The 12711-nt window shown below is 42.7% G+C and overlaps 1 protein-coding gene across 2 annotated transcripts in view; it reads right to left on the bottom strand.

The window, feature by feature from the left end:
• LOC126187686 (uncharacterized) overlaps positions 1-12147 on the bottom strand; it is a 68976-nt gene extending 56829 nt beyond the window's left edge. For both annotated transcript variants that reach the window (XM_049928926.1, XM_049928925.1), the window contains exons 1-2: positions 12040-12147; positions 7126-7151 (exon numbers count right to left, since the gene is read on the bottom strand). In XM_049928926.1, the coding sequence (XP_049784883.1) occupies positions 7126-7151; positions 12040-12085 (72 nt within the window). In that variant the 5' untranslated portion in view covers positions 12086-12147. The remainder of the gene's footprint in view (positions 1-7125; positions 7152-12039) is intronic.
• Positions 12148-12711: the final 564 nt, after the last annotated feature.

The following is a 12711-nucleotide window of genomic DNA, read 5'->3' as shown; positions in this document are numbered from 1 at the left end:
GTCGTCCCCGGGCTTCGCTCATGACACCTAGTAGCCGTCCTCGTACTCTCCTGAAATTTCCTTGTCCTATCTCTGTGACTAGAGAGTAGTGAGCGCAATGCTTAAGCTGGCGAAATTGTGTCGCAGACCGCAAGGGGTCTCAGCGTGTCCGCGGTCAGTGGCCATGCAGCAGTTTGCCATGGTGCGATTCTGAATGGGTTTTGTCCTGCAGGAGGCCAGGAACTGGGTCAGGATCTCGGCTTTGGATGCGTCTGATATAAGTTCTCTCATTTGCACTTGAAGGTGGGGACGAAGCCCTCTGCTTCATCATTGGAGTCTGGGTGGAATGGCGCTGCTGTCAGGTGTGTTATGCTATTCCGAGAAAAGAAAAATACTGTCTGAGAATTGAGGGCCATTGTTTTAAGAGCTTGTTTCTGGGGCCCCTTCAATAGTAAATATTTTCTGCAATGCGTTTATTGTTTCCCTTTCTGTGGCATTTGGTATCCGAATGACATATGGGAATTTCCAGGAGGCGCCAGTGACAATGAGCCACATCTTTCTGAAGAATGGATCGGCGAAGATCTCAATTATACACACACACGGGCGCTGCGGCACTGGTCTGGCATCGAACCGTCGCGGTCGGCCCTAGTGGCCGAGTGGTTCTAGGCGCTTCAGTCTGGAACCGCGCGACCGCTACGGTAGAGGTTCGAATCCTGGCTGGGGCATGGATGTGTGTGATGTCCTTAGGTTAGTTAGGTTTAAGTAGTTCTAAGTTCTAGGGGACTGATGACCTCAGATGTTAAGTCCCATAGTGCTCAGGGCCATTTGACCCATTTTTGAACCGTCGTGTGGGTACTGACAGTTGACACGCAAGCGGTGCAGGAGCGATCCGTCCTCTCTTCGACATGCGCGATGCCGAACCAACAGGCGTGCCGCTTTGCAAACGTCTTCATGTGTGCCGTTCCCCAACAGTAAGCATGTTTGGAGCTTATGACATGGAGGCAGTGGCGGCGTGATGATCATCTGCCAGTCGTCTGTTGTCAGCGTCAGTACTTCATGTACATGTATATCATATTTTTGAGAGAAAAGTACATGCAGAGTTCTGCAAGGGAGTGTGACTAACTTGACCCTCCTGAGGACTCACAGGTCGTCTCAAATACCTGGGGGCTGCTTGACTGCCCCAAGATTCTGTGAGTTCCAAACAACTCCCGAAATGGGTAAAATGTTCAGGACAAGGGAGCTGAATGACTGGCTTTTGATTCACGCCCAAACTTTCTCATTGGTCATCATCTTTCTCCTGTAAGTAACATTCCTCTCGCCAAAGCTACCCTTAACGTAAACCCATTTTACTTGTATTACGGAAGACCTCCTCATTATCTCCTCTTCAAACGCAAGCGAGTGTCCCTGGCACTTTGACTTATAGGTCTCGCAGGTATCCCGCTAGACGCGTCCCGAGGCAGATTTAAAAGAATATAAAATCACTGCTCAAATTTAAATGTAAATCAGATAACTGCTTCCCTACGCACTGGTAGCAACAGGTATGCCACCATAAAAACCTGTCACACGAACTGTCTTCCAATCACGAGAAATAGTGATCGTCTTTTCAGGCTACCGTTGGCACAAAAAATAAGTGTCCAGACACTCTTCGATAAATTTAACAAACTCAGCTGTCCAGGATGCAATATTTTCTTATAATTTAAATCTGGTTATTGTTTCAATTTTCAGACAGAGGCTCCAGATGACATATGAAGCTAGTGCACCGAGCCGCTTAATAGTATCGGTCTGCTACCTGTTATGAACAGCTAGCTACAACTAGTAGGACAGTTACGAAAAATTCCGACAAAACATCAGTTAGCACTAATGACCTGCACCTGCAAGACCCGCTAAGTGCAAAAAGTACTTTCCTATGTTAGCTATCATAATTTTTTGCTTGCAAAACGTTGGTAGAATACGAGGGAAAAGCAGTCGATCTACAAAAGAGATTGGTTGCAAAATACACGTTGAACCATTCTAAAATATTGCTCAAGTGTGTGTGGGACCCATGTCAAATAGAGCCAACGGAGATACCGATAGTGTAGATCCACTGGAGGGCATCCTGGAGTTGCCTTAAAACTTGAACTGTCAGGCACTTGTAAGACAGATGCAAGCTATCCTGTGAAAGCCTGCTTACGAAGTTTCAAGATCCAGTTTTAGATGAGGTATCTAATAATGTACCACAGTCTGCTACGTATTGTTCCCGTAGGCACAGAAAAGAAAAGATTAGACCAATTAGAGCGCGCACATAGGCGTTTAAGCAAATGTTCTTCCCGTGCTCCATATGTGGATGGTACTGGAAGAAACCCTGATAACTGGAACAGTGAGATGTGCCGTTTTGGTGCACGTTAGTGGTTTGCAGAGAGTAGCTGTTGATATAGAAACATCTGAAATACAATAAAATTAGAAAATAACAAAATTCACGAAAAATGCCCCAATCTGCACTGCAGCTACATGATTACTCTGCAGTTCACAGTTAAGTGCCTGGCAGAGGGTTAACCGAATCACCTTCAAGCCACTACTCTACGGTTCCACTCTCGAAGAGTGTGCGGAAACAAAGAACACTTAAATAATTCCGTGCGAGTTCTGATTTCTCTTTGTCCCTATGTAGGTGGGCGCCAAAAAATATTCTCACACTCTGAGGAGGAAGTTGGTGATCGAAATTTCATGAGAAGTTCCTACCACAGCGAAAAAGGCCTTTGTTTTAATGGCTCCCAACCCAATTCGTGTATCATATCCATGATACTCTCTCCTCTATTTCGCGATAATACAAAACAAGCTGCCCTTCTTTGAACTTTTTCGATGTCATCCGTCAATTCTATCTAAAGCGGATCCCACGCCGCACAGCAAAACTCCAGAATAGGGTGGATAAGCGTAGACTAAGCAGTCGCTTTAGTTGACCTGTTACATTTTCTAAGTGCTCTGCCAATAAATCGCAGTCTTTGGTTAGCTTTCTACACAACATTATCTACGTAATAGTTCAATTTAAATTACTCGTATTGTAACCCCTAAGTATTTAGTTCAGTTTACAGTCTTTAGATTTGTGTGATTTATAGTGTAACAGAAATTTAGCTAATTCTTTTTAGTACTCATGTGGATGACTTCACACTTTTCATGATTTAGAGGCAATTGCCACTTTTTTCACCATACAGATTTCTTGTCTAAATCATTTTTCAATTGGTTTTGATCATCTGATGACTTTACATGACGGTAAATGACAGCGTCGTCTGCAGACAGTCTAAGAGCATTGCTGAAATTGTGTGCTAAATCGTTTATGTCCACGAGGAAAAACAGGGGGCCTATAACACTTCCTTAGGGGAACGCCAGATATTAGTTCTGTTTTACTTGAAGACTCTCTGTCAGTTACTACGAACTGTGACCTTTCTGATAGGAAATCATGAATCCAGTCACACAACTGAGGCGATACTCTATAGGCACTCAATTTGATAAGAAGTCGCTTGTGAGGAACGGTGTCAAAAGCCTTCTTGAAATCTAAAAATATCGAACCAATTTAATGGCCCCTCTCGATAGCGCTCATTACTTTGTGAGAATAAAGAGCTAATTGTCTTTCACAAGAACGACATTTTCTGAATCAGCATTGGCTGTTTGTCGATAAGGCGTTTTCTTCGTGGTGATTTATAATGTTCGAGCACAGCATATGTTCCAAAATCCTACTGCAAATCGACGTCTTTAATATGAGTTTGTACTTTCACGGATCATTCGCATTTCCTTTCTTGGGCATTGGTTTCACCTGTGCAACTTTCCAATCTTTGAGTACGGATCTTTCTACGAGCGAGCGATTATATGTGATTGCTAAGTACGGAGCTGTTGTATCAGCATACTCTGAAAGGAGCCTTTCTGGTATACAACCTGGATCGGAACTTTCGCCTTTCCGCTACATCGAAGATATCTACTTCTAAGTTACTTACGTTGCAAGCTGTCCTTGATTCGGATTCTGCAGTATTTACTTCGTCGTCTTTTGTGAAGGACTTTCGGAAAATCTTGTTTAGTAACTCTGCTTTATTGGTGCTGTCGTCAATAGCATCGTCATTGTTATCCTGCAGTGATGGTATTCACTGCGTCTTGTGGCTGATGTACTTTACATATGTCCAGAATTTCTTTGGGTTTTCTGCCAGATGTCGAGACAGAATTTCGTTTTGGAAACCATTAAAAGCATCTCGCATTGAAGTTCGTGTTAAATTTCGAGCTTTCGTTTTGGAAACTATTAAAAGCATCTCGCATTGAAGTTCGTGTTAAATTTCGAGCTTCTGTAAAACCTCGCCAATCTTGAGGATTTTGCGATCTTTTAAATTTGCATGTTTTTATCGCTGCTTCTGCAATAGTGTACTTACCTGTTTTTTGTACCATGGGGGATCAGTACGAGCGCTTATTAATTTGTTTGGTATATATTGCGATGGTGGGGTGGTACTGCGAATAAATTTCCACCCACCTTGTGGTAAGTCTCTTCTCACACGCACGGTTCCCTGAAGTTACTGAAATGCAGTTCTTAGCCGGAAACAGCTACAGAAAAAACAGTTGTGCACCTCTTAACCACAAGTTGCACTAATTTTTTGTTTTCGGTGGAAGGTTGATAATACTTAAATGAAGGTATTTACGTGCGTAAAATTTCACTGTAATACGGTAAGCTAGCATACACCAATTACTTTACTCTAAGCTGTACAAAGTCTGAGAAGTCCACATGTACACTTCATTCATGACCGTAGCCAGTTTATTGTAATTATTAGTGATCCTCCACAGAAAGTTTACAAAGGGATTGTTTCTTTTAGAATAGCTCGCTGGAGTGTTGTTATAATCAGTCTCACGTAATAAAATATTCACGTTCGAATTTAGCTATTTAGAATGTCATCAAAAGTTCTGAATTTCACACCGTGCATTAAACTGAACTCTCTTCTAAAGTTTATGGCACTTCTCAAACATTTTGGTACCGAAATATCAGAATATTAATAGTTTTCATCGGAGCACCTATCAATAGGTCTGATCACTATTAGATCCAAGCCCCGACTCTGCTCACTACTCCACACAAAAGAAGTTTCTAGTTCCCAAAGTACACTCGAATATGCTAATTTCTGACTTCCAGAGAAACATCACAGCCAGTCGGAAGACAGTATCGAACCCTCTCAATCCCGTGCACGTATACATAACCAATCAAAATTTATCACTGAATCAGGACATTAAATTAACATAAATAAATTTTGAAAACCCACAAATATAAAATTAACTCCCTCTTAACCGAAATCATAATCTCATTTCCGCAGTACCATAAATTGACGAAGTAGTTTATAACAAATTCCCCAGTACCAATGACTAACTCGTACGTCATCTCGAATATTCCTCACAAGACCAGTTACTCAATGTATAGCATAAAAACTTCACACAAAACATTATTTCACATTCACACCTTCATTCACTCTCATATCTAAGCACAATTATAATATAAATTAATAAACAATTGGAAAATTAAACAAACAAAACAGCAAAGTAAAATGACAGAATTTCATAAGAATTCGTGGTATCTGTTGTTTTGATATGTCGGAAAGAACGCTGTGTCCAGGATAGCGCAGTCGTTAACGCACCTGCCTAATAAGCAGGAGATCGCGGGTTCGAATCCCGGTCTGGTACACATTTACGCTCGTCGCCCCTGACTCCACATAATGTCCTGCTGCAGGTGACAGCAGTAATTTTCCTCAATTTACAGTGATTAACGCTCCTGCCTAATATGCAGGAGATCCCGGTTTCGAATCCCTGTCTGGTACACATTTACGCTCGTCGCCGCTGACTCCGCATAATGCCCCGCTGCAGCTTTCAGCAGTAACTCTCCTCAGTTTATATATGAAATTATTTTTCCAGCAGCTCAAACAGTGTCCGTGAGCGAGTGACTTCTACCAGATCGCACATAAACTAAATACACACGGGCAAGTGACGCCACTTGTCCAGCGCGTGACATACTGACCGCCTGTTCATTGCTCTTATGTGCGATCTCAATAGGCACGATGTACGATGCTACGGCTCGATATTTGTCAACTGCCGTCGATATTATTTCTTTGAATTTAAATCACATCTGGTCTGGACACAGACCACAAACTTATCAACTCAGTAGGTCTGTCCGCTCTTTTTTTTTCGCAAGACAAGTGCTAGTACCACCATTTTATGGAGTAATTTCGCATATTTTTATTTGCCTGTGATTTTCACTTTCGAAAACTGGCTTTCTTGGAATTTGGAGAAATGATATTATGTCGACAGGTAGTGATACATGTTTTTAATTGTATACTTAATATTCTCTTTGACGTAATCATGGAAAGTGTTTTCTATTGTTAATCGGTATCGGTCGCCACTGACCATAATCAGAACGATTGAGAGCAGCAGCAGATGGTCACCAAGTATCAAATGCTAGTCAACCACGTGAAGGTATTCTTAATAGTTCTGATGGCCGAATATGGTTATTGGAATCTCTCGTAAGGTTTTCAATACTTTAGCCATCTTGACCATTTTCGTCAGTTTTACAGTAGTTGGGGGATTGGAAAGGGTATAGTTACAGCAATGTCACCAAGAACAGCCATCTTAGCTGTGGACCAGTAACCTCCGCTATATTTATGAGCCTAACTTCCATCTGGCTAAAAGTATCTGCAAGCAAATGGAGCACTTAGTATTTTATGGAAGGCGCATAAAGGTCGAAAAATTTGGCGTAAAGGTTTGTTTTAACCCTGTAACAGAGAACTGGCTCCTAAATCCTGAACGCCATATAGCAAAAATATCTGCCCGATGGCTGACACCACCTCAGTGATACCAGTAAATATTAACGGTTTTTAATTCCTGTCTTCCTCCTCTCTTTCTCCTACTCCCCCCCCCCCCCCCTCGCTCTCTCTACCTTTGCACAAAGGTAAGATCTTTATTAGTGATCTGTCGCATTAGAATCGAGAAGAAGATCAAAGTATCTCCATACATGATAGAAAATGCCTTCAGACCGACAAAAATAAGTCAACTCCATTACGAAATTACAAATCTTATAAAAGTAAACATTAATGTGAGAAGCTTCGGCTGAAAATTACTGTAGTCTTCATTTGTACTGAAATGTTTCATGGTTACTGTTCTTACCTGTGCATTGGTAACACTGATGAAGCCTGAAAAATGAAAAAACAAAACTGTTGATTTCAAGTTATGTTGTATCAGGAACAACCACTATAAATATTATTTAAAGCTGACAAAGAAATTAGTGCAACCTTGTACACTACGTTTAAAATTTTTGCATTGTGAAAGATGAAAGTTTAAGCTACATCCAAGCTACATCATTGTTTTGTAATAATGCTCAAATTCTCCAGCGAGATTTACATTGGTCTGTAAAAGTTTTCTGCGAATCCTGAGAATTGTTTGGTTCTACAAGAACGATATTTAGGCGATTACGATGGATGGTTCACGAAATTTATTACATCTGAGGCTGCCAAAACCGTATTAATGACGTCTTATTTTAACATAAGATTTCGATTTCAGACGGTAGAAACGTGGGTGTACACGTTTCTTTAGAAAAAAATCATCCAGAATATACGGCTTTAAAATGGAACTGAACATATACGTAGTGCCATGTGAAATGTAGTACACACACTATACGAGAAAAAAAAGTACTGACCACGAAAGAAGCTAGGCAGATTGGTCACACACTTATATTCAGACATGTATCGGATTAAAACGCAAAACTGTAAACTTTGGTGGCCAATTGGTGAACGTATGACGCAGCAACGCAATTTCACCGCGCAGCTGCTAAAAATAGTAAACAGGAGACACGTCCAAACCTAGGCATAAAGCCTGTGCGAATTTGATTCCGTGTACTCAGTAACTATGCATCACAGACAGGCGCGTGAGGAATATATGCAGATGTCAGCGTTTGAGAGAGGACGTGTTGTTGGGTACAAAGCAACCGGTTGGAGTACTCGGCGAATCGCTCGACATTTGAATAGGAGCGGTTCCACTATTCGACGATGTTGGCAGGAATGGTCACAGGGCTGAACACAGCATCAAGAAGAAAGTGGTCGACCTAGAGAGGTGACAGAAACTGAGGACCGAGCAAACGCCAGAGAGGAACTCAGAACCCATGATTCATCATTATTATTGATCTAACATGCAACTGGTGCTTCGGTGAAGACAAGAACTATTAATATGCAGATCACAGAAAGGGGACTGGGCTAATGGTGCCCCTTTCGCCTGTTATCATTGACGTCTGTACACCAACAAGCCATTTTGCAGTGGTGTGGGTCAAATTCGGTCTATAATCTCATTGACTGAAGTAGAATTGTCTTCAGCGATGAGTCCCACATCGCACTGAGCCCAGATTACTAGTGAAGAAGCCGGCCGCGGTGGCCGAGCGGTCCTAGGCGCTTCAGTCCGGAACCGCGCGACTGCTGTGGCCGCAGGTTCGAATCCTGGCTCGGGCATGGATGTGTGTGATGTCCTTAGGTTAGTTAGGTTTAAGTAGTTCTAAGTTCTAGGGGACTGATGACCTCAGATGTTAAGTCCCATAGTGCTCAGAGCCATTTGAACCATTTGAACTAGTGAAGACGTATCTGGAGAAGCCCTGGTCAGCGGTGAGACACCAACTAGACTATTGCCCATCATATGGCTTGACAACCAGAAATGATGGTCTGGGGCGCCATTTCATTTCGTAGCATGTCTTTGGCTGTCATCTGCGGTACTCTTTCAGCACAGTGGTACGTCTACGATATTCTACGCCCCGTTTTGTTGCCCTTCATGGCAAGCCATCGTGGGCTTACATTTCAGCAAGACAATGCCCACCAGCATGCGGCGAGAGTTTCTACTGCTTGTCTGCGTGCTTGCCAGAGCATACCTTGGCCAATAAAGTTTCCGGATCTCTCCCTAATTGAAAACATTGGGAGCATCACGGGGAGGGTCCTCCAACCAGCTCGGGAATTCGACTACTTAAAGCGCCATTTGGACAGAATTTGGCACAATATCCTTCAGAAAAACATCCAACAACTCTGCCAATCAGTGTAGAGCCGAGTAACTGCTTACATTTGGACCAGAGGTGGACCAATGCGTTATTGACTTTCTCAGTTTGTGAAGCTCTTTCTCTTGACTAAATCATCCAATTTTTCTGAAGTAGTCATTCGTTTGTGTGCACATGTTCATCACATCTACCGATTTGTGTCCCATTCGAATAATTCCTTCATTGTGCGTCGTGCACTTGATTTTTGTGTGGAGTTTATGAAAGACTCAGCACCGAGCGAGATGGCGCAGTGGTTAGTACTCTGGATTCGCATTCGAGAGGACGACGGTTCAAACCCGCGTACGGCCATCCTGATTTAGCTTTTCCACGATTTCCGTAAATCGCTTCAGGCAACTGCCGGGATGGTTCCTTTGAAATGGCACGGCCGACTTCTTTTTCCATCCTTCCCGAATCTGATGGAACCGATAACCTCGCCCTTTGGTCCCGTCCCCCAAATCAACCAAAGACTCCGCCTTCGTGTCTCTCCTTCCAACAACTTTGGATCAACCGCCATGGCACACAGCAGTAACTGCTGGGACGCTCGCCAAAGCGGGGGACGAGTTTGACTGTCGTCCGGACGTTTACTGCGCGCCCGGTTGAGAGCATAACGGATATTTGTCACAGGTAAATGAAAAATTTGATCTTAAACCCAACTCTAAAACTTACACGTGTCTACGTATGTGAAAAAATACAGCCTTGTGCATTCCGGTGCTTCTTTTGAAAATAAAAATGTTTAGCGCGATGAGTTAATATGCACCCAAAGTTTCCATCTTCATTCATGCAGAAAATTAATCTAGTAAAATCAAATGAATGTTTTTGAAACACATTGTACTTTTTGTACTGTGTATGGGCATACGCAGAAATTCTTCCAGAAGTGCAAGGCTCTAAAATTGCCAGTTTTGATACATATTCACTACTCCCCCTCCGCCAGGTCCGTCATGTAGCTGCCAATGCTAATGGCAGTGCTAATGTTCGACAATAACATACAAAAGTTTAGAAAGAAAAATTTAAGGCGTAGTGTACGAAGATCAGTTCAATTTCAGGACGAGGAAAGGCACCGTAGAAGTGGTTCTAACATTGTGTTTAGTAACTGAAAGTAGACTGAAGAAAGCTCAGGATACCTTTCTAGGAATTGTGGACCGACAGAAAGCTTTCTGCTTTCTGCACAGGATAGAGTAGCATGGAGAGCTGCATCAAACCAGTCTCAGAACTGAAGACCACAGCAACAACAGAAAGCTTTCGCCAGTATAAATTGGAATAAAATGTAAAGCTCTCGAACGTCGTGACCCTTAAGACTTGGAGACATAGGAGAACTTAAATTATGTGTTGAAAGGAAGGGACAGCACACAGCGTAGAATATGACATAAGGAAAACAAATGCATAGGTGGTGACGACTGGGAGGAAGGAGAAGAACGACTTGTTTAGCATCAAAACAATATACCAGTGAAAGAAGCGAAGAATTCTCATATCTAGGTAGCAGTACTAGGAAGGAAGGCCGAAACAAGGAAGATATTAGACGTAAACCGGCACGGGCGAAGAGAGTTATCTTCCATAAACGAGCTCTACTGGCATCATATATGAACATGGATATGACGAAAAAGTTCCTGAAACAGTCCGTCCGCAGCACAACATTGTGTGGAACTGAAACAAGTTACCTCAGATATTCAGAGAAGAAGAAAGTAGAAACATCTGAAACGTAGTGCTATCGAAGAATGTGGATAGATAAATGAAAAAAGTACTGCAATGACTGATGATGTTATTAAATCTGTGGAAGAAGGAATAAGTTAGTTGGAGATCTGCTCGGTATCCAGGTGTAAATAACTTGGCACTGGAAAAAGTACAATAATGAAATAACAGCTGGTTGGTTCAAATGGCTCTGAGCACTATGCGACTTAACTTCTGAGGTCATCAGTCGCCTAGAAATTAGAACTAATGAAATCTAACTAACCTAAGGACAGCACACACATCCATGCCCGAGGCAGGATTCGAACCTGCGACCGTAGCGGTCGCTCGGTTCCAGACTGTAGCGCCTAGAACCGCACGGCCACTCCGGCCGGCAAATAACGGCAGGGGCAAGCTAAGACTAGAATACGCAAAACAGACCCTAGAGGATATTTGGTGTAGCAGTAACGTGGAGCTATGCTTGTAGAGCTGCCACCTACTTATGTCTTCTGATGATGTGCATTTATAGTCGCTTTATTCCTCTTTCTAGTATCTATCCACAACTGCCCACTTAATTTTTACACTATGATCCACATGAGTACGATAATATGCTGCATGTAACTGCTTATTTTTTTTTACGCTCGCTAATAGGCGATAGTAATTATAATTTCAGGAAGAAGGGCACTAGATGTCTAAAGCCCGTAAAGAAACGAAATTCCTTTTGTGAAACTGGTTGCTGATTTTTTCAGCAGATATACAGTTGCTTAAGCTGAATCAGGTACTAAATTTATCATATTTGCAAAGTAAATGTGTTGTTTTTACTGCAAAAGTATGTTTTAAAATGCCATATAAGAAACCATCTCGTTGTTTTCTATGAATCAGCGGCCGTTTCTCTCCAGGGGCTTTTTTACTGAAGTGGGCATTTCCGTCCTATTGGATATGCACCACGAGTGTCCGAGAGGCAATTCTTTGACTTTTACTGAAACGTTGCACCGGATAGTCAAAAAGTGTAAATGTAATGTGAAATGTGCACAAAGTCATAGAGGAATTGATACTCAGATTTAAGATAAACTGTTCAAGTGTGTATTTTACCACGTGTATCCACAATGAATGCTGCGTTTACTTACAATAGTAAGATTATCATAGGAGAAACTGTATGTAAAGTGACCTGGCCCGAAATGATTTCTGCCGAGGAAACAAAAGCTTCATTGAGGCATTTCTGGATGCTTCAGGTTTTCTATCGACAATGTTGAAATCAGATTTGTCTTCGGGAATCGGGACCCTAGGGTTTTCGCACTGCATCTGAAACTCCTAAGCATCCACACTTCAGGCACCTACATTAGTCAACTTACCCCAGCTGGAGAGAGTGAGGATTATCGAGCACACAGTGGCCCGCATTGTGAATGCAGTGTGACTGACCAGGCGCCGTAGACTACAAATGAGAACGCGCGCTCGTTCGTTACGCGCCGACGGCGGCTGAAGCCGATAACAGCAATTACACGACCTGCCCACGTTTCCTGCAGGCCATTCAGCAAGGACACTACTTCTCCTTTTCCACGTATCGTATCTCCACACGTTGTGTTCCCTCCAGCTAATGAACTGAAGGGTGAAAGCAGTTCACTGCTGCAAAATCATAACGCAAACCTTTTGTGACTCTTGGTGTTTGTGAACACTCAGCATCCTGGGAAATAACATCAGCCATGCTTCACTTTCACGCACAGACAAAAGTATACCCAAGATCTGAGCTAGTGGGAAACTTATTCGTTTCAAGATGAATGGCGAAACAAATGGTTCAAATGGCTCTGAGCACTATGGGACTTAACATCTGTGGTCATCAGTCCCCTAGAACTTAGAACTACTTAAACCTAACTAACCTAGGGACATCACACACATCCATGCCCAAGGCAGGTTTCGAACCTGCGACCGTAGCAGTCGCGCGGTTCCGGACTGAGCGCCTAGAACCGCTAGACCACCGCGGGAATGGCGAAACAGTTTTTGAGATTTCATAACAAAGAGTTCCGGGT

This window comes from Schistocerca cancellata, chromosome 5 (genome assembly GCF_023864275.1).
Source record: "Schistocerca cancellata isolate TAMUIC-IGC-003103 chromosome 5, iqSchCanc2.1, whole genome shotgun sequence".
In the NCBI taxonomy this organism is placed as follows: Eukaryota; Metazoa; Arthropoda; class Insecta; order Orthoptera; family Acrididae; genus Schistocerca; species Schistocerca cancellata.
The sequence above is the reverse complement of the archived record's forward strand: the minus strand, read 5'-3'. Positions and strand labels throughout refer to the sequence as shown.